A 20,986-nucleotide genomic window follows, 5' to 3' on the forward strand; every position below is an offset into this window, starting at 1 on the left:
CAATGCAGATCACTTACCCTTTTTATGTCATCGATGCCAAACATTTAACCTCTATCGTTTACGTGTATCTATCAAGTCAGAGCCAAATTAATTCAAGTTTATTTATATGGCGCAAATTCACAGCAACAGTGACATCAAGGTGCTTTATACTGTAAAAAACGCAACAATCCAGAGACCCACCTGTGAGCAAGGGTTTTGCAAAAGTGGGGATGAAAAACTCCCTTTTAACAGGAAGAAACCTCCAGCAGAACCGGTCTCAGCAAGGGGCAGCCATGCACTGCAACTGGTTAGGGGCGTGAGGGGAAAGAGAAACAAAAAACGAGAGCATATGGAAACAGGACAAAGCACAGGCTAAAGGATAGAGGAGAACGGCTTTAATTTCATACTGCAGTGGTGTATGTGGAGAGTGAAAAGGTGTGAGTGGAGAAGTGCTTAGTGCATCACATGAAGTCCTGCAGGAGTTTCAAAAATAAAAGTTTTAAACCGAATCTTTAAAGTAGAGAGGGTGCCTGTCTCCTGAATCCAAACTGGGAGCTGGTTCTGCAGGACGGGGTCCTGAAAGTCGAAGGCTCTGCCTCCCATTCTACTTTTTTAAACACTAGGAACCACAGGGAAGCCTGCAGTCTGAGACCAAAGTGCTTCATTACTGTGGTGTAATCTGAGGTCAAGACTTTGTATGTATTTCTGGGTTCAACAGGGAGCCAATGAAAAGGAGACAATATTGGAGAATAATGATCACTTTCTCTTCCCTATATACTCTCGCTGCTGCATTTTGAATTTACTGGAGGCTCTTTAGGGAACTATTAGAATGACCTGATAAGAATGAATTACAATAGTCCAGCCTAAATGCAATAAATATTCAGTTATACTATGATACATGGTTTTTCTGCATCACTCCAGTAGAGGATATTTCAATTTATGGGGGGATATTGGGCAAATGAAAGAAAGCAGTACTACATGTTAGACTTGTTTGATGTGCACACTGAAGGAGACATCCTGATCAAAAATGACTCACGGTGTTACTGGCAGTTAAGATAATGCCATATATAGCAAGTATCCAGTTAGTTACCATGTTTTAAGTAAATTTGAGACTACTTCTCAGACTACCTTAATCTACTTGGACAAACAAAGACTCATAATGAATTTCAAAGTAGGCCTAAACATGCTAATAGATATTTATTCCTCCATTTTTACAGTATATGTAACCTATATAATTGTATAACTCCAACAAAAACATGGTGTTACAGTACTAAAGTGCAAAGTTGAAGTATCAAATAATCACAAATACCTACTGCAGAGAAGAATAAGGTTCAAATATTTTAATTATTTTTGATTATTTACACCTATCAGTAATTTTAATACCAGCAGACTGACTTTTGTGGCTCAAAAACACCTCTACTTATTTGCCAACACCAAAGCTCATTCATTCCTGTTTGCTTCCCATTGGCTATAAAGCTGCAACCACACAGGGTCATGCTTGCATGCTTGCACCACCTCGTCTGTCTACACTCCGCCCCTGCTCCGAGTCCGAGCTTAGTGTGACTCCATGGCCACGTTTTGTGCGCAGCCACCATTCACCGGTATTTGATCCATTCCGGCGATTTCTTCCCGCTCAAAGCCAATCTTGCTGCAGGGAGGAGCGAGCGGAGTGCAGCTGAGCGGAGCAGAGCATCATCACAGCCCGCATTCAAGAAACAGGCAAACACAGCACTTTTTTTTTCCTTTTTTAATGTCACTTTCCATCATGTTCTAGCCTACAAGTCTACAAGTCGTTAACACGAAGAAGCAGCTATATCCCATGTGGACACATATGGAAGCCGCTTGTCTCTGAGGAACTGGGAATCTCTGCCCAGTCAAGGGGAGACCCGCTCAATTGTTTCCTGCGCCAAGAACTGTAAAGACATGGTCATCACACGACATCTGGGGTAAGGACACCAGCTTTTCTGTCCCTCTTTCACAGCAGCCTCAGTGGCCACATTAGAGCTCACATTAGAGGAAACTATCGCGCTCCAGCAATGCCGTGTTGGATTAGGACGTAGAGCCTCTTCTTCCTCCATCCAACCGCTCTTTCACACACACGCAGACCTCAGCTCTCATCCTTTTGTATTTGCATCCTGAGTGAATCACCAGTCAGACATGACCACCTAGCCGCTGCTGACTGAGCTAACTGCTGCTAGTCGTTACCACACGGGGATGATGATGATGATATTATCCACGGCTCCCAGCACATCATCATCACCACATCGTGATGAAGCGTCCCCCCCCCCCCCCCCCCCCCCCCAAAAAAAAAAAACAACAACACACACACACACACACACACACACAATGAAGCATTAAAGTAGCAAGGCTGATGATGTAGACGTAATGCGTCACTGAGAATTTTACCTTTTTTACTGAGCTCCATGCTTACTGCTCCAGTCCCATTTAGACTAACTCCACGACATGCTGGAGCATTACTTAACAACACGACCTCCCCCCCTTCATAATCTCCTTTACCCCACTTATTGTGCTGCCAGTGATGAAACTAATTGAGAGTTAGCCAACTTCTGGTGCCAATGACAGGACGGCTCCACAATCTAGCCTCCTTTTTTATCCCCAACTGAAGGTCAGCCAGTGACTTTGCAGCTGTTTAAAATAGCCTCCAATCACATGAATTAAAGAGCAGCAGAGGAGACTGGGAGATCTCAGTGCATCTGTAGTTTTTGGCTGACATGCCTTCTTGAACAAGGGGTGATTATTGATTCTTTTATATACAGTACTGCTCGCCCCTTCCTGCTGAAGGTGCCCCCATACCATTTACATGATATCCTTGCAGAGCATATATGCCTTAATGACTGATAGAGGGAGGGGGAAAAGGATTGCGTTCTGGTTATTCCTTTCTTTGCCAAGCAATTAACGTAAAGTAAAACAGTAATTACACCCACTGACTCGTTAAATTAGTTGAGAAATGCAAGCAGAAAGTTGAGGGTGAGTTAAAGCAGTATTCAGACGGTCTGATGACTCATGCACGGCCATCCCTTGTGTTTGCTTTAATGAAGGGTTTTTGGTAATTACCAGCACGCCACTTGTTTATTCTCTCTTATTAACCTCATTTGCTTTGTTTTGTTTCCTAGAAATAGGGTGTTTGGTGTCAAATTGTAGGGATACCGTTGAACTGGGATTATGGAGACGTTTAAGTCAAACATCTAAAGCTAAATGCTGCGTTATCTCAGAGGGACTTTATCTGAATCACAACATTATATACAGTAGTTCTTAAGACTATTGCACTGTGTGATACCCAGGTCTACCCGGGTGATGTAATATGCAGCGTTGAGAAACCGGCTCTGTCCAGTTGGGGCTGTTTTTTAAAAAACTTATTTGTAACAAATCAGACAAAACTACTTAGTTAGCTGCTCATTGCTTCCAGATGTCGCACGAGATCTACGTCCATCTAAATGCGCAGGTAAATGTTCAATATCGACCGCCATGCATTATTAGTCAGCTGTAAACTCAGACACCACTTGTCCTCCAAGACCCTGTAATGTAATGTAATATAAGAACACGAGTCTACCTTTGTTGGCTCGCTTTAAATATGCAGCAGTGAGGGGGCGGAGGGTATCAGTGGACTTGTTTTGCTATAGCGTGCTAATCAATAATGCGATATTCTGTTCCTTGAATGTGGTGATAACACAAACAAGCATGTTCTTCTACCCCTGTTAGGGCGCTGGTACCATTACACTTCATCGTATTACCTGTTTGTGACGAGTGGGGCCCTTAACGCCTGTGTGGCTTTGCGTTTAGTGTGTTGACAGCAGCCAACGTGAAGTTTAAAGTGACTTCTAAATGTGTTCCAGTTGTCACTGGTGTGTTTAGTTCTGGGTCTTCCTGTGCTTGACATATTGAGTTTCTTAGTCTCAAGTTTGCTTTCTTCATCCTTCTCAGATCTCACAGAGCAGGGCGCGAGATAGTGGGATTGCATTCTCCCCCTCAACAGTGCTCTTCTCGGCTTGACCTCTATCAGAATGGATGATAGCTGCTCCTTAATTTGTGGACCTCTTGTTGATCTCTGATGGAGACCTGTGGCTTTGGTCTCGCCACCCTGACTAGCAGAAAGACCCTGCAGGCTGTAGGAATGTGCATGTTACTCAAGGACACTGTTGTTATTATTGCTGGTGCTGTAAGTTTGCGGTTGCCTGAAACTAATCAGTTAGTCACTCTTTTTGTTGTGTTTCGTTCCCTTAAGGTAAGAGAGATTATAGAAGAAGAACAATTCAACATAACCTTTGTTATCCTGTGTACTGTGACTGCATCAGCAGATTTCTTGCACCAGGCCTCAAACATTAAAAGAATGAAAAAACTGAACTCAGTGCTTAAATGTCACTTTGAACTGCCCGAACCTCAGAATTACACTTTTAATATTCCACCAGGGAAATTTTTGGTGTATGTAATATTCAGTTATACTATAAAAAAGACAAGATACTTGGTTTTTACATCTTTACTGAGCTGCCGTATCTGTCAACTGCCCGAGCAGTGACTACAAATCCTGCAGCCTATCTGCTGATATTCATGCCACCGTGAAATCCCCCGATCTTGCCTGATCCGTTTAGTACTTGGACATGGAGACTGTCTGTGAAAACCAAGTACCAGAAGTCTTGGGATTGGTGTGGCTCAGGCAGTAAAGCAGGTCCTCCAACAGTCAAAGATCGTTGATTTGATCCCCTGCTGTAAGAGTGTCCTGAACCCAAAACTGACACCTCAATATTTACTGCATTGTCAGCAAGGGTAATGACCACTCTGTAAGTTGTATATATGTTATAAATACACTGGTATTGTAACCTGTATTGGCAAATTAAACCCTTGCTTGCTTTATGCCAAATAATTAATTTAGCTTGTTTGTTCAGCTTGTTGTAAGTGTCCCCAGAGGGTAATGAGCACCTGTTGATGGCGCTGAGCTTAGGTTAAATTATTTTTTTCCACACAGAATTTGTCTCAAAGTTTTCATCATTGCCTTTGACTGTGAAATCCCCTCTCCTGAAACTCAGTTTCTCTCCTGGAGCATGAAATGAGATGGAGAAAAGTTTTATGTGACTGAGCATAGAGTGCATTTTGGAGTAAACAAGAGAGATGGGAAAAGGCAAGTTTTGGGGGTTTCTTCTCTTTTTTTCTAGATAAGTGTGTAATAAGTGTGTAATACATCAGCACAGAGGAACAGACGAAAAGGTACAAAAATGCATCTTTAATTACTGTTGCCCAGCTACCATGCAGTGCAAGTTTACTTAAATAAAACAATATATATTGGCACTGGTGCATACATATATCTGTATTCATAACAAACAGTATCATGCAGTTGCTTTAAGGCACTACTGTACCCATTTTCCTAATCAACTGTTGGTTTAACCAAAGGCTAAACCTGCAATAAAGAAACAACTGTTTGAGGTTTTTAATATGTATCCTCCATTATTAGTAACCATCTTATTTATCATATTAAGAGTTTTTGTGTCTTTATCTTTAATGTGTGTATTTATTATTGTAGATTGTAGCTGATAATGATTTTTCTTTAGGTTTTAAAGGCCAAACTACGGATGGACATTACACACCACCGTGGGTATAAAAGCCGTGGTCTGTGGCATGGTTCATGTGCCATACATTTGTCTATAAACATAAACTAGAAGTAAATAAAAATTACGGATCTGTTCTTAGCACATCTTCATGTCATTGGTAGAAGAACTATCGCTCTGATGTTTCACAGGATCATTCAGCGGCAAAATGTCCTTCCATTTTTTAAGGTTCGGTGACATTTCTCAACTTGAGGCATTCAGAAAATGTCGACAGAAAGACCCTCCCAGCTGCTTACAACTGCCTCTTTTGTTCCTTTACACGTCTGAAAGACGACTGAAGGATCCTCTTTGTCTCCTAGGATCGGAAATCTTAGAAACCACAGTCCATTATCTGACTTTCAGACTTTCACAAGGGGAGGTTAAGGAGGAAATTGAGTGCACATATTCTTTTGTAATTATAAAAAAAAAAAACAAGGAGCCTTTTCCCTTTGGCATATAGTGTGCAGTGTTTGAGTGAAGTACATAGAACAGTATAGTTTTTATTGCGGTCTCACTCAGCTCACTTCTATTCAGTTTTATTGCTTTAAATGGGAAACGCTGAAGCGCAGCGGAAGCAGATGCTCATCCATCATCCATCATTACACAGAATATAAGCCATCAGGGCTGTAAAAACAATAAATGAAAACAAGGAAGATGAAACCAATAAATAGGAAGGTGTTTATATAAGATTACATTGGCTTCTTCTTGGAGCATCTTTGTAGTTTATCTACATAAATACACCAAACAGAACTGCACATTTCTAAAGATGCTATAGTGTTTGGTTTGACTTTGCAGAGATCTTGACCAGGTGTTTCAGAGGTGTTCGTCCTGTCTGCTTAGAGCTGCACCATAATCACAGTGACTGGATTTAGAACAATAAGCTCATGACTCATCGGACGTTCCCCAGCACGATGACTGGCTTTGTGTGGCGCAACGCTGCCGTCCGTCTAAGTCAAACAGACATTTATGATGCTGGCACCTGCATTTTCTTGTGAACTGAAAGCTTCAGTTAAAGCCCCAAAATGCTTGTTGTGTCTCTGAGCAACGGGCTTACCAAGAATGATCCGATTCAGTACGTAAATGCCGACTCTTCTTTTGTTTGTTTTTTTTGTTTGGCTTTAATAAACAGAACATTGAATTCATGTTGTCAGTGTTGAAACTATATCTTCTGCTGAAGTGAAACAAATGAAATGAAAGCTCGGTTGCATGCTTTCACTTGACTTTTGCTTCAAGGTCAGCAATTGTTACTGCAAATGCTAACAAACTAGAGCCTGCATGCTCGCAGACTAGCAACAATATAAAACTGTTAAACTTACACTCAATGTGCTCATCACTTTTGCTTTCTAATTAGGTCAAGGGGATTAGATCTGTTAAATAGATGTAAGTGGAATACGCTATCTGGATGGATTTAGTGCCCTGTACTGTAGCTTAGAGCCTTGGCTGGCTTAAGAGAGTGCAGGATGATGACGTTGTTAAAGGATCTGAATTATAGATTACAGTGTGTGAGTGTGCTGCACGCTTGCTTGTGATCGTGCAGAGCTCCTCTGTAGAGTCTGCATTTCCTTGGCTCAAGGGAGAGCCTAACAGAAACATCCGGCAGTTAAAAACCACAGGTTGCTCCAGAGTTGAATACAGTATCTATGAGCACCATGCTGACTGTGCTGTGACACTATGTCACTGGCTGTGGCAGGAATTGATAACCCCGCATTTACACACAGTTTTCAGAGGAGTCTTTGTTATTGGTAAAGTTTTTTTTTTATAACCAGTTTTGTTTATTTGGTTTTCATTTCATTATTAATGAGAGATTTTTTAGTTTTGTAGATTTTAATAATCAATTTTTTAAGGTTTCACTCTAATGCTGTGTGTTTAAGATTATCCTACGATATAAATGTTTTAGTCTCGCCTGATTTACTAGATATGAACATCATCTGTCTATTTTGATTATTTAATAAGGTCTTCAGCATTTAATAGGTTGATCTAGCTAAATTAGATAATAAATAAACAGGCCACATTACTGCTGTCTGCTTTGCGTAAATTTGGCAACCTCTCGAGGTCCAAAAGCCACATCGTCAACACTGAGGCGCTGGATAAAAAGTGATATTTGCCCTTGTAAAAGTCCAATAACATCGTCGGTGTCAAGTGTCTCAGTTTCTCAGCCGAACAGTGTTTGTTTTCTACTGTCTTGCGATCGATGTATGTTTTAACAGTGGGACCTCCAGAGAGCTCAGACAATTACAGAGCAGCACTGCAGGCAGTATTATGGGTGTCAGCGTGGCGCAACACAGTGCCATGACTAATGATGAAAATGAGTACACCCTGCTGCTACCTGAACATAAGGTTAACCAGACATTTTGAATCCAATATAAATCTTTCTCCGCCTTCACTGTCTGATGTTTTAAAGGTTACCTCACTGGAGAGTGTTCTCTTGCTTGTTTGTGTGTTTATGAGGGTTTATAGACAGTTTTAACTGGTTTGTAACAACGCAGATAGAGCAGATGTTTTCCTGTATTGATTTGACGTCCTCTTCTAAATTCAATCATTATGATATTTGTAATTAGATGTTTAAGGATTTGTGTCACAGTCTTATGGGATGATCTCAGTCTTGTGGAGGGGAGGCAGTGGTTGTAGTTGACAGTTAAAAGTGGTAGTTGCCACAATTCCTAATTTTAAACAGAGTTCAGTCTAAGGAAGTACAAATATATAGTTTGTCCCTATAGGTTAGAATAAAGATCCACCAGTTGTGAAATTCTGACCAACATACCAATATTTTCTTTTTTTCATTCTGTTTTAGTTCCTGTTTGGTCTCCATAGTAACAAAAAAAAATACTCTTTATTAAAAATAAATGACCTTTTTGAACATTTAGCCCATAGGTGTCAAACTCTGGCCCACGGGCCAAATTTGGCCCGCAGCCTACTTACATTTGGCCCGCGAAGCCATACCAAATTACTATCAGAGCTGGCCTACTGGTATTATACAGCTAATATATATATTGTTTAGTATTAAGCTTTGCTTGTTCCATATTCAGTTTTTCAGCAAAACGTGTTTGAGTCCATAAGAAAAGATTCATTCTTATATCTGGAGGAATAAATATATTTCAATAAATATTAACGTTAGCCCGCGACTTTGTTCCAGTTTTGAATTTTGGCCCACTGTGTATTTGAGTTTGACACCCCTGATTTAGCCCATCCGATAGCATGTGACAAAAAGATAAATAAACAGATAAATACATTTAGGTCCATAATTTATTGGGCAAATATACAATTGTTCTAGTTTTAGCTCTGTACACCAGCACAGCGGATTTTAAAACAACAGCTGTTTTTTGCTTAAGTCCAGACGTTCAGCTTTCATTTAGGGAGTTTTACAAAATTTTGGTCATTAACTGTTTAGGAATTCCAGCCATTTCTAAACACAATTCCCCATTTTTGGTGGTTAATAAATAATTGGACAGTTTGTTTCCAGATGAGGAGACAAAAATGCTCATCAGTCAGTTTTGTTATTTGATGACAAATAAAGCAGACATATCTGAAGTTGATTAAAAGTGTTGAATTTGTCACGGTTCTGGGTCAGTGACCCACTGTTTTGTGTATTGTTATTGTAATTTGTGATTTCTTGTGTTTAATATAAGTTTTGTCCAGTGCCTCTGAGTTAAGTCTGTGGATTTCCTGTTTTACTTTGAAGGTCTGTCTCGTGTTGGTGTATTCTGTTTTGCTCACCTGGTCTCATTTTGCCCAATTGGTTCCAGCTGTTCCTCATTCTCCCGTCCTGCTTGTGTATTTATAGTGTGTGTCCTTCAGTCCTCGTTGTCCCGCCATTCCTGCCTGTGTGTTCCATTCACGTGTCTTTTCAGTTTTGTATTTTGCCAACAATAAAGCTGAGGTTCTTTTTGAGTTTACTTTTGCCTCCATGAGTCCAGCTCTTGGGTCCTTTTCCTACCTGCCTGCGCACAGACCATGACAGAATTTTGGTCAATGTCTGTTGCGTTTAAATGTTAGAAGTTCTGTATAAATAAATTGGCTTGACTATGTAACTTTTCACTGTAGTTTCAAATATAAGGCCCAAAGAGGTATCAGTGGACATGAGGGATGTCATCATATCCAGAAGCAAACTAAATATACTAATCAGAGCGACAGGAGTGGCCAAATCAACAATCAGGTGCATTTGTAAAAAGAATGAATGAACTGACGAGCTCAGCAACACCGACAGGTCTGAAAGAGCACAGAAACTAAAGTGCATGATAACAGAATTATTTCCATGGTTATTATAAATAACTTAACAACATCCAACTCAAGTTGTACTAGAATGATGGAAAGAGGAGGAGAGAAAGCATTCCACATGATCTGTTATGGTGGAGGTAATATTATTGCACGGGCATGTATGGCTTCCAGTAGAACCGTGCCACCAGTGTTTATTCATGATGTGACTGCTGATTGAAAGGGCTGAATGAATCTCTTCTCAGATTCAGGATAATGAACCAAAAAATAATGACCAGTGGCTGAAGCAAAGGTCCTGACAGAGCATGTCAAGGGAGGAAACACAGCATTTGGTGATATCCGTGGGTTATGGATTTCAGGCAGTCATTGACTGCAGAGGATTTTAATCCCATATTTAAAAGAATTCTAAATTGCTTCATTTTGAGCCCCTGAAATCCACTGTGGAGGTGTACAGAAGGAAAACCAGAGTAATTGATGTCTTTGTCAAGCAAGTTATAAATGTAACTGTATTGGCGAGTGACATCAGTAAATGACATCACATTTGCTGCTATGCCAACATCAGTCAGCGCTGACTATTTATATATTAGACCATTATTGTGGCCAGTCCCTAGTTAAAATTGAAACAGTCAGTTTATATATCTTTGGATTTGTGACAGTTGATTATCTCATTAATTAACATGAAGTAGGAATGTCATTAGTTGCAGTCCTCATATATAAGTTGAGTTTGGCTTTCAGATGATACAGTGAATAATAAAGGAGTAATCCTGAGTGGCGCTGGTCTCATAGCCAACATAATGAAAGGCTTATTCAGTAATGCACTTGTAATGAGAAGAATCTCATGCTTCAAAGAAGAGCTCCGGGTGTCTCAACTGAGTATCACTGAGTGAAATTTACATACTGAAAATGATGGAGGATATTTTTCGAAAGCCTCAGAGAAGCCAAGATGCTAATTTTAGTCACAGGCGGTGTGATTTACTGTCTGCTATAAGCAACCGAGGTGTGGTGCAATGAGGAAGCTGAAGTGCATGTGCTAGTGTAACTTCCTCACTCTTGTGTTTCAGATGAACAGCAAGCAGTGATCACGAGGAAGTGTCAGAGGATGCCCCAGATCTGCGGGGCCTAGTGCAGAGGGAGGTCCACAGAGCCGCGCAGTGCCCACAATGTCTCACCACCAACACTATCAACAGCGAGGCCCCCACAGCCGCACCATGAGCTCTGAGGAGAGGAGCTCTACGCCGGTGAACAAATCCTCGACACCAGTCCACAAGAGCACCTCCTCATCTTCCTCCTCCCAGCGCGACAGCCGGCAGGTAATTTTCAGGCCACGGGCAGAAGAATCCATCTACAAATAGATTCCAGGGATGGCAGGACTTTGAATGAATGCAGCTTTAGCGGAGGTGGAAAAGGCAGGAGGCAACATTAGTTTGGAGTGCTGCAGTCTTCTATCAGTGTGACTGTTTATGCAAGAAAGAAGAGCTATGAGGGAATGATGAATCATGAAATATTCATTCAGCAGTTTTAGCTTTTGTAGCAAGAACAATCAAAGCTATTATAATGCACTGACATAATTAATATCAACTGCCATCATACAGAGAAGTTAGGCATGTCATGTTAAACTGTTCGTGACCTGAAGATGTGCAGAAACAGGATGTTTTTGCTTTGTTTTGTTTCCCTTTTTTTTCATTTAAAATAAAGCCAAAGTGTATAAGCTCGCATTGCAACGAGATCAGCAGGGGAGGCTCCATGTAAACATGAAACCTCCATAAATACAAGTGCTGACAGATGGCTGGGTAGATGAAGAATTTTTAGTCAAGTTAATCTTAACCTCTGTCAAGACTATATCAACAACAGCATGTGAAATATGTAGTATCCTAGCATATCAGAAACCTACGAAGGAGTGTTAGGGCCACATTAAGAAAAATATATATTGTTGATTGTTTTGAGAAAAAAGTCGAAATGTGGAGATTACAGTTGTTTCAAGACAAACTGCCACGCTTCCTCTAACCTCTGAGTTACTGAAATCGTACTTCTGAATCAGTTTAAGTAACAAGATAGGAAATTATTTCTCTTATAGAACGTAAACATATTGTGGTGATAAGTATAAGGACGTTGAATAGATGGTGCAGAAAGCTGCATTTGGTCACACGAGGATGTTTGTTGTATCACAAGACGGCTGATCATTTGTTTCACTAACATCATCTTAACAATGCATTTTGTAGCGGGTGTAGCAAACGTCGCAGTCTGTCTTGAAACAACAGCGATAATCTCCACATTTTGACTTCTTTCTTAAAATACATTTTTGACTTTAATCTCAAAATTTAGACTTTCTCAAAAGGATAAATAATGTGTCCCTAATACTCTGTCGTAGAAACCCCTTCAGTGGTCTTACAGCCAAACGGTTCATATAATTAATCAGGTTTTGTAACCCACTTGAAGAAAATCAGCGATCTTGGCTTGAGTAGCTATATGCTATAGGCTGAATCCCTGTCTGTGTACAGTGTAAAGATCAGCGCTTATGTTTAACTGATTAATTAACCAAAGATGACTTAAAGCTTGGGGAAAACTCTTCTTTGGTAGTGATTATAATTTATTAAGATCCAAAAGTTGGCTGATTTTCAGTGTTCGTTACTCGGACTGGTGAGCGGTCGATCGGCCACGTGTATGTCTGATTATGATTATGTTTCATACATGTGGAACACGTGCACAGTAGCATAGGCAAATACACACAGTTGTAGCCGTATGCTAACATGCCATTAGCATGGAAGCTCTTCGCTGTGAGTGAAGACTTAAAGTTCGGCAATGTGAACGGCAGGGGGACCAGCACGGAAACACTGCTAACAACAAACCTTCTCAGACACTTAAATCACCTTGAGTCTGTTGAACATTTTAAAGAAGCTAACAGGAAAAGCGAAACATTACCAGAGCTCAGAGCCAGCGGCAAACTGGGAGCCTCGGTATGAGCAAAGGATCAATGGAGCCACGAGGAAAATTATCGAGGGAAAACAAGAGGGGGGGTGATGTTGTCGATTCGTTTTGTTTTATAAATCCATTGCACATGCTTTTGTTTGGCACAGTAAAATATGACAGATAAAGGGTTGGGTGTACAGCAGCACATTTTCACTTAATTATTTGTACCTTTATTTTCAGTTGTTTCTATGAGAGACGATTCTGTAACTTACTGCAGTTTGGAGGAAATGTTGTTGTCAATGAAGTCAATTATTTCTGGTAAAAACAAACAAACAAAAAAATTGCAGTCAGCATCAGCGGGTCACACATAGAAAACAACTGGAAACTGGGATCAGCCAAGAAAATCTCTACCTTTGATCTGATGATTAAGTTTAATTTCCTTGTTAGTAAATAGTAACCATGCAGAGACATACAGTAGAGTAAAGCATTAGAAAACAAATCATTAGGTGACTTTGTTAGACTTCTTTTAAGGATGTAAGAGGACCCTAATCAAGCGAGCAAAGAGCCCCTCACAGCATTACGGACCCGATGAATCCCCTCTCTGTAGTTGTCAAGGGCTCAGGTTCATTTGTCACTCATATCAGTAAAAAAAAAAAAAAGGACTCTAATTTCACAGCTCACAGGAGAGCTGCTTAAAATGAACCCCTGTCGTAAGCCACCTGAAGCCCATAACCCACCTTACCTCGTTGAGCTGCTGTGTCACTGTGGCTGTGCAGAAACAGGACACCGAAACTGGAATCTCTGACTACACAGCTTTTCCGTCGGCACTGCGTGATGAATATTTCATGAGGGACAGGCGGAGGCTTGGTGCTCCACTGAACATGTGGCACACTCTGGTGAGCTGTGTGGAGCTTTGTGTCTTCAGGAGATGGCTCTCTGAAGAGAAAACTGAGCTGGTTTGAGAAATGGGGCCTGTTAGAAAAGCACAGTCGAAGGCGTGCTGCTTGATGAAGCAGACACTCAACCCTTTCAAACTCTCTGTTCACTGTTTCTTTAATGTTACCTACTCGCTTTTGAAAAAAGGTGAAAGGAGAAATATTTTATTAACAAATTTTTGATTATTGTAGCTGTCACGATTAAGCGTTTTGCTTTTTGCTTGCGCCTGCCTGAAATTTTTTTATATACTTAAAAAGATTCACGTTCAAATTTGACATCCCTGAAACTGGCATATAGGCCGTACCGAGTCCTGTGAAAAGCTAGGTACACCCTTAGTACTTCCACAGAGAGTCAGAGGTTAAGAAGCAGCCAGGTGCTGCTGATCACATGCACTTGATTAACTGATCATCAGCCAGTTTGAGCACCTGCAAAACAGCTTAAAAAGTTTTTGTCAGTTTGTTGGTCAGGGGCATTCTTCCCAGGAGTAGACGTCCAAGCAAATTCAACCTTGCAAAGCTCAAATAAACTGCAAAAAACCCAAGCGCTACATTTCAGACTCTACAGGTCTTAGTTAGCATGCTAAATGCTAACTTAACTGCTAAAGTTCATGACAGTACAATTAGAAAAAGACTGAACAAATATGGCTTGTTGTCAAGAGTTGTTAGAAGAAAGCACCTTCTTTCTGAAAAGAACATGGCAGCAGAGCATAGGTTTGCAAAGTTGCATCTGAACTACAAGACTTCTGAAACAATGTCATTTGCATAGATGAGACAAAAGTGGAGATATTTGGGCATAATGCACAGCAGTACACTTGGCTAAAACACACTATATCAGCTGAAACACCTTATATATATCAACTGTCAAGCACAATGGAGGAAAAGTAGTGGTTTGTGCTGGTTTTGCAGCCCCAGGATCTGTGCAGCTTGCACTCATTGATTCAACCTTAAACTCCTATATATGCCAAGGTTTTCTACAGTCAAATGTAAGCTAATTTATCTGACAGCTAAAGCTTTAATTGGGTGGTGCAACAGAACACTGATCCTAAGCACAGCAGCAATCTATAGCAGAATGGCTGAAAAAAAAGAGGTGACCTTAAGAGAGCTGTGCAAAAACAAATACCTACAAACCTAAATGAACTACAGTAATGTTGTAAAGAAGCGTGAAATGAAATTCTGATAAAGTCATTCAGAAAATAATTACTTAATAGCAGCATTGTGAAGACCCAGTGCAGACTTTCTGTAGTTTAAATATGAGATTTATAAATGCCATAGGTTGTACATAACACAAGACTTTGTAAATCACAGTTAAACACAAAAGTGTCTTCACAGGCTCCACAGGGTAAGGCCCAGTTCCATCCTTCCACTCTTGGACAAGAGTAACTCTCTGTGACTGCCGAAGGCAATCCTAAGTGAGGATAAAAATATTGCAGCAGGCTTCGGGATGCTCTTATCATCTCTGATGAGAAATGGCAGATTTTATAATCATCATCTGTTCCTTTTTTACTGCTGTCAGATGTATATTGAGATCATTTCACAAAAGTGAGCCCACTTTGTTTCCCTTTAATTCATACGTTTACAAGCACGTCGTCATTCTTTTCTTCTCTTCTATTACAACTGATAACAGCTAACTAGTGATAAACGTTATTCATTTAGCGCTTCTCAAAAAAAAAAAAAAAAAGTGCCTACAGGAAAATTCACACAGACTAAATCAGCAAAATAAATTTAAAATTAGGCCACAAAGAAGAGGGAAATCTTTCCCACGGCATTTTTGTGGTTTGTGTTGTGCTGTGCCAGATATTAAAAAATCTGCCTATATTCTCCAAGTATCATGGAGGAAGGAAAAGGGGGCAGTTTTCTGGCTTGCACCGCTGCAGCGGCGCAGGAGTCGCTTCTGATTTTTCCCATGCTCTCTCTGCAGGTGGACTTCATCTAGTTTTCTGAGCACTGCAGGTACTTCTTTCATAAGGTCCTTTGAGTGGCTATTCTGGCTTTGACTCAAATCACCCAGCCCCCCTGATGTGTGGATGATTGTGTGATGATCATATCTTAAACAGATTATTAACTGATTTAACTGCGAGGATGTTTCCAACATCAAAACACGTCTGTGCTGATGTTATGTAAAGTTATACCTGCGCTTTCATTGCATTCGTGATAGCAGTATTAGTGTTTTCTGTGCAGGCAGTTTGCTTTGAGAAGAGTCAGTACAGCACATCTTCCCTTGGACCGCAGATCTTAAAAGACCTTAGCTAGCTTGGCCGGGCCTCGGCGTTTGTGGATAAATGAGAGTGGGGGCACTTTGTTTGGGGAAAGCCTTAATGGGATCCTGCCCCAATTTTCAAATCAATACATGTCACTTCTCTCACTGCTGACGAATCCTGTTCACTCTGGAAGCCCTCATGAGAGCAATTAGAAGCAGCACCTGCAGCAAGCGCGAGCTCGCACCGACACACAAAAATACACACGATTCTGTGTAGATGAAGATAAATGCACAACTCAACGTGTTGCTGCAACTATCAGTTTATCCTCTTGTTGCCTGTCATTTCCTGTTCGATAAGACATTTTAACTTAGAGATAATCAGGGTGGAAATCACACTACTGTATGTGTTTGAAAAATATTTAGGAAAGGTCCCTTTGATGGAAGCTGGCTGAGATTTATGAGAGCGGGGAAATCAGTGATGAGATCAGTTGTGTTTTTATGGTAATGACCAGAAATCACAATCTGGTCTCTCGTCTGCATAAGTCTCTCTTTTCAAAGTGGTTTTCAGTCACCAGGTGTTTTTGTTGTGTGAGATCCTTGTGACAAATCCACTTCAGAAAAGAGAACTGAAATTAAGACACTGAAGTGGTTTACCTTAGATTAACATGAGTCATGACCGCTTCCACTCAATATGTCAAGTTTTTGCATATTTTTCTCCAGGATATTAACCCCACTGATCCCTTTTATAGTCTGTTATTTGGGCAGAAAACTAGCTGATGCCATTATATATTTAGTTTTTACCTGGTTATTATGTTTAGCTTTTATTTATCCACACAAAGACCTCTTTTTAAAAAAAGTGTTTCAGCTTGGCACACTACATTTTTTAATATTTATCTAAATTCATGTGACATAGCAGACATCCACTGACTACTGGATTATTTGCTTAAAGGCTGATGGGAGTTTCTCAACGCAAAGAATTGAGGTATTTTTCTGTGGACAAGCCTGTCACCTGATCTCAGCCCATTAAAGCTTTTCATGCTTTTCTAGTTATTAAATACAAAACTTAAGGCAGAAAGATGCACAAACAAGCAGCAACAAGCAAGCAAGCAACTTGGCTGCAGTGAAAAACAAAGGAAACATAATTTGGTGGTCTCGAGAGAGCTGGGAGTCATTTTAAGATTGGGATTTTCATCCAAATGTGAAAGACAATCATTATTTTTAAAAGGATGGTAGGTTGTTACTTGCTTCTGAGACTCTGAACATGGCAGACATAACTTTATAGTCTTGTCACAAAGGATCCCATGGCTGTAGAAAGCTACAGTGGATAGTCCTTCATGTTTTGATTAGGCAAATATTGACGCCGGATGCCCTGCCGGATGCAACCCCTAAGAGATTTGTGTTTCCTCCCGGGACTGAACCACTTGTTAGGTAAATGTGTAAACCACAATACTATGAAGCCACAAAAAGGAGCCCTTGCATATAATGCACTGTATTAAATCCCTGTGAGAAATAGATCAAAGCAATGGTACACTTTGATGGTTAAAAACAAAGCATAGGCGCTTAAGTCAAGTTGGCTAAATGACTGAGGCTTAAACATAAATATAATGAAATAAGTACAAGAATGAAATAGAAATATTTCTTGTGTCAAACAATAAAAGAAAATCTCTAGTCCAAATGGTTGGCGTTGGATTTACTTTGTCAAGTACCTGTGAAGCGTAAGCTTTAAAATTTCAATAAATAAACCGTATGGAGTTCCAGTACTCATCCTCAGTTATGTCCGTACGTGCATGTGTTTTACAGAAGCAGCTGCAGTATTTCACCTGCAGGCTAACAGGGGACACATGCAGACTTTAAGGCTGTAACTGAATCTGCGGTGGTGTTTGCACAGTGCATGACACCGCGCTTCTCTCAGGGTGTTAACGTCCCATCCATGTAGCAGTCTGCTCGCCTACTCCACCATTTACTGCTCAGACGAACGCTGCGGTGAAATCCATCCTCGCGACAGTTCTTCTGTGGTTTTTAGCTGCTAAAATATCATCTTTCAGCACAGCTGAACGTTTAAAACGTAAAGATTACAGTTTCAGTACCTTACTATACAGGAAAAGATGTATTTTAAATAAATTTTTGTGGATTCAGTATTCTTTAACACTTCTCTACCTTCACCTGCTATCTCTTACCTCACCTACCTACTTCCACTCATGTAACTTAAGACGACCCCACCTTTAACCCCCTAAATTATTCCCCTTTAATTGTATTTTAATTTTATTATATCTTATTTCATAGTTGTTTTATTTTGGTGAGCCTGGTCTTCTAGCACTGTAGCCCATCTGCCTCGGGGTATTTTTCTTTCAAAGATGCTCTTCTGCATATTTTGGTTGTGACTAGTTGTTATGTGAGGTGCTGTTGCCTTTCCTATCAGCTCTAAGCAGTCTGGCAATTCTCCTCTGACTTCTGACATTAACAAGGCATTTTCAGCCAGAGAAGTGCCGCTCACTGGGTATTTTCTGTTTTTCGGGCAATTCTCTATAAATCCTAGAGAAGGTTTTTTGGAAAAATCTCAAGAGCTCAGCAACTAAATCACCTTTTTTCTGATGCTCAGTTTGAACTTCAGCAGGTCATCCTGACTATGTCTACATGCCAAAATGCATGGACTTTCTGCCATGTGATTGGATAATTAGATATTTGTGTTAACGAGTAGTTGAACAGGTGTTTGTAGAAGTGGCCAGTGTAGACTGATTTTCTGTTGAACTAACCAGTTAATCCACTTATTGTTGCAGCTGTACTATTACAAAGGTCTTGAAAATGTTTTTGTAAGATCACATGACTGCTTCTCCCTGAGCCTGGTTCTGCTGGATGTTTCTTCCTGTCAAAAGGGGGTTTTCCTTCCCACTGTCGCCAAGTGCTTTGACATTGGCGGGTATCTAATTGTTGGGGTTTTCTCTGTATTGCTGTAAGGGGTTTACCTTACAATATAAAGCGCTAGGGCTGTGCGATATGACCAAAATCTCATATTCTCATCCGTAAACTCTCTGCATACTCTTTCACGTGATTCAGTTTATTTTGAAAAGTCTCAACAGGATCTTGAGCTTTATTGTGAAAGTGTTACGTGAAAAACAAACAAGCGGACAGCGGAGCCACGCCACGGTTTTACCATCATTGTTGCTAACGACAACACGTAAAAACAGGCGCTTGTCCGTCTGTAGTGTTGTTATATTAAATATAAGAGAAAGAGAGAACTTTAAGAAATTAATATAGCCACTACAGTGGCCATCAAAACGATGAAAAATGTTGCTGTAAACAGTTTATTTTACGACACTTTGTTTTTATTTGTCGTAAAATATAGCTTATATCGTCATCCGATCTATATCGTTATATCGAACAGCCCTATAAAGCGCCTTGAGGAGACTGTTGTTGTGAACCTGAAATCTCATGAATCTCATAACCGACTTGTTAAAATAAAACTACTTAACAGCAATCTTGAGATACGATTTATTAATTAATGGACGAGACGAAAAGACCAAATGCCCGTTTTCTGGCCTTTATTTTTTATTTTATGTTATTATCGTTTCTTTTTTTGTTAGAACTTTCTAACTGTTTTATTGTCATCACATTTTAATACGACTTGAATACACTTGCGTTGCGTCTGGTCTGTGTAGTACAGCAACTTAAAAACGGTGACAGGCTCTAAATGTACAGCAGCGTCAAATCAAGAGGCAGAGAGAGGCAGACGTGCAAGAGAAAGTGGCCGTCTGAGGTGGGCTGTTATTGTGGCCGCTGATATTTATAGTGCTGATTTAGTGTAAGGTGTCCCCAAGGAGTGTTTGTCCTTTCTCCTGCTCAGAGAGACCTTAACTGTAATAGTTTGATTCATTGCAGTATTAAAAGGTCTGCTTTGCTACACTGCTGAGTGTCACTGCAGGTGGTGGATCCCAGAAAACTTGGCCTATGAAACTGACACAACTAGGCTGTTAGATTGACTTAGGTGATGATCAGGATTGTAGAAGTTTCTTTCGACTACTCAACATAGTTTTTTTTTAAAAATATATTGGCATCTCATGATTTTATTTCACTGATATAGACTCGAGTATCAAGGGAGATATGAAAAGCTATTCAGATGTTTTGGATCAAGGAGCAAACTCTTCTAAATCCGGACATAGAAAAGCAGACAGCCTCTCGCTGATTCTGCCACAAGATCCTTCATTAAATGGGTACACTCACCAAGAGCTCATTCAGCTTTAAATTATTCTGCAGGAAGATCAATACATGTAAGCAGAGTACAGGAAATCACTTTGGGTTAATTCAGCTCTGTTCGGGTGAAATTACAAAAGCAATTTCTCTCACTGTAGCAGTACTGTCCATATAAGCCTGGATGAGAATATATATATATATAAAAAAGTACATTTTGAGTTTTATTTATTTATTTATTTATTTTGTCAGGGTTAGGGGTGATTCATAATTTTACTGCATTTCTTTTTGTCTACATGAAGTCCAAACTTTATTACCCCCCTAAATAACATTTATTTATATAAAAAAATAATTCCCCACTCACCCTGCAGGTGCTCTTTGTTTGTCCTTCAAGTTTAGGTCCTCTACCCGAGGCCTGTGAGCTCGAGGCTGCTGCGCAGTATCTTTGCTGTTCCTGTCTCTGGGACATGCAGCTGGATGGTGTAATGGCAACACTGCTCTCTTTGGAACAATAGGTTGAGAGTTCAAATCCAGCGAGGGTCTCACAGACAAGGCTCCCTCATAATAACCCCAAGCCTGCCTTGCAATCAGGACACACTGATGAGAGGTGGGCTGTTAGGGCAATGACGTCGAATAACTGACAAAAAATGTGTATATAAATGTCACTAGTAGTGTAATAAAGATTGGATCGGCAAATGTTAATCGTCCCTACTGCTGATGACAGAAAAATAACTTTACTTCTATATCTATCTGTTATATAGCAGTATCTAAATTACCATTGATATATATTTTTAGAAGATTTTTTAGGTTTTGATTTACACAGCATGGTAGTCTGTTCTACTTTGGCAAAGTCAAATCATCTCTATGACACTGAGTTAACAGGACTACATTTCGATCTTCTTCAGCAGCTGTGGCTACCAGTACTCAAGCTTTTTCTTAATTGGCAAAAGCAAGCAAGCCTATCCCAGCTGTCA

General features: G+C 40.2%; 1 protein-coding gene across 3 annotated transcripts in view; it reads left to right on the forward strand.

Annotated features, from left to right (window-relative positions):
* The first annotated feature begins 1,608 nt into the window (after nt 1-1,608).
* The window catches only part of osbpl6 (oxysterol binding protein-like 6), a 43,724-nt gene continuing 24,346 nt past the window's right edge, over nt 1,609-20,986 (forward strand). For 2 of the 3 annotated variants that reach the window (XM_084908578.1, XM_084908579.1), the window contains exons 1-2: nt 1,609-1,925; nt 10,850-11,098. In XM_084908578.1, the coding sequence (XP_084764704.1) occupies nt 10,949-11,098 (150 nt within the window). In that variant the 5' untranslated portion in view covers nt 1,609-1,925; nt 10,850-10,948. The remainder of the gene's footprint in view (nt 1,926-10,849; nt 11,099-20,986) is intronic. The other variant, XM_084908581.1, reaches the window with a different exon arrangement.

The sequence above is a fragment of the Perissodus microlepis genome, chromosome 16, assembly GCF_051167445.1.
Source record: "Perissodus microlepis isolate ML-2025 ecotype Zambia chromosome 16, ASM5116744v1, whole genome shotgun sequence".
Taxonomy (NCBI): Eukaryota; Metazoa; Chordata; class Actinopteri; order Cichliformes; family Cichlidae; genus Perissodus; species Perissodus microlepis.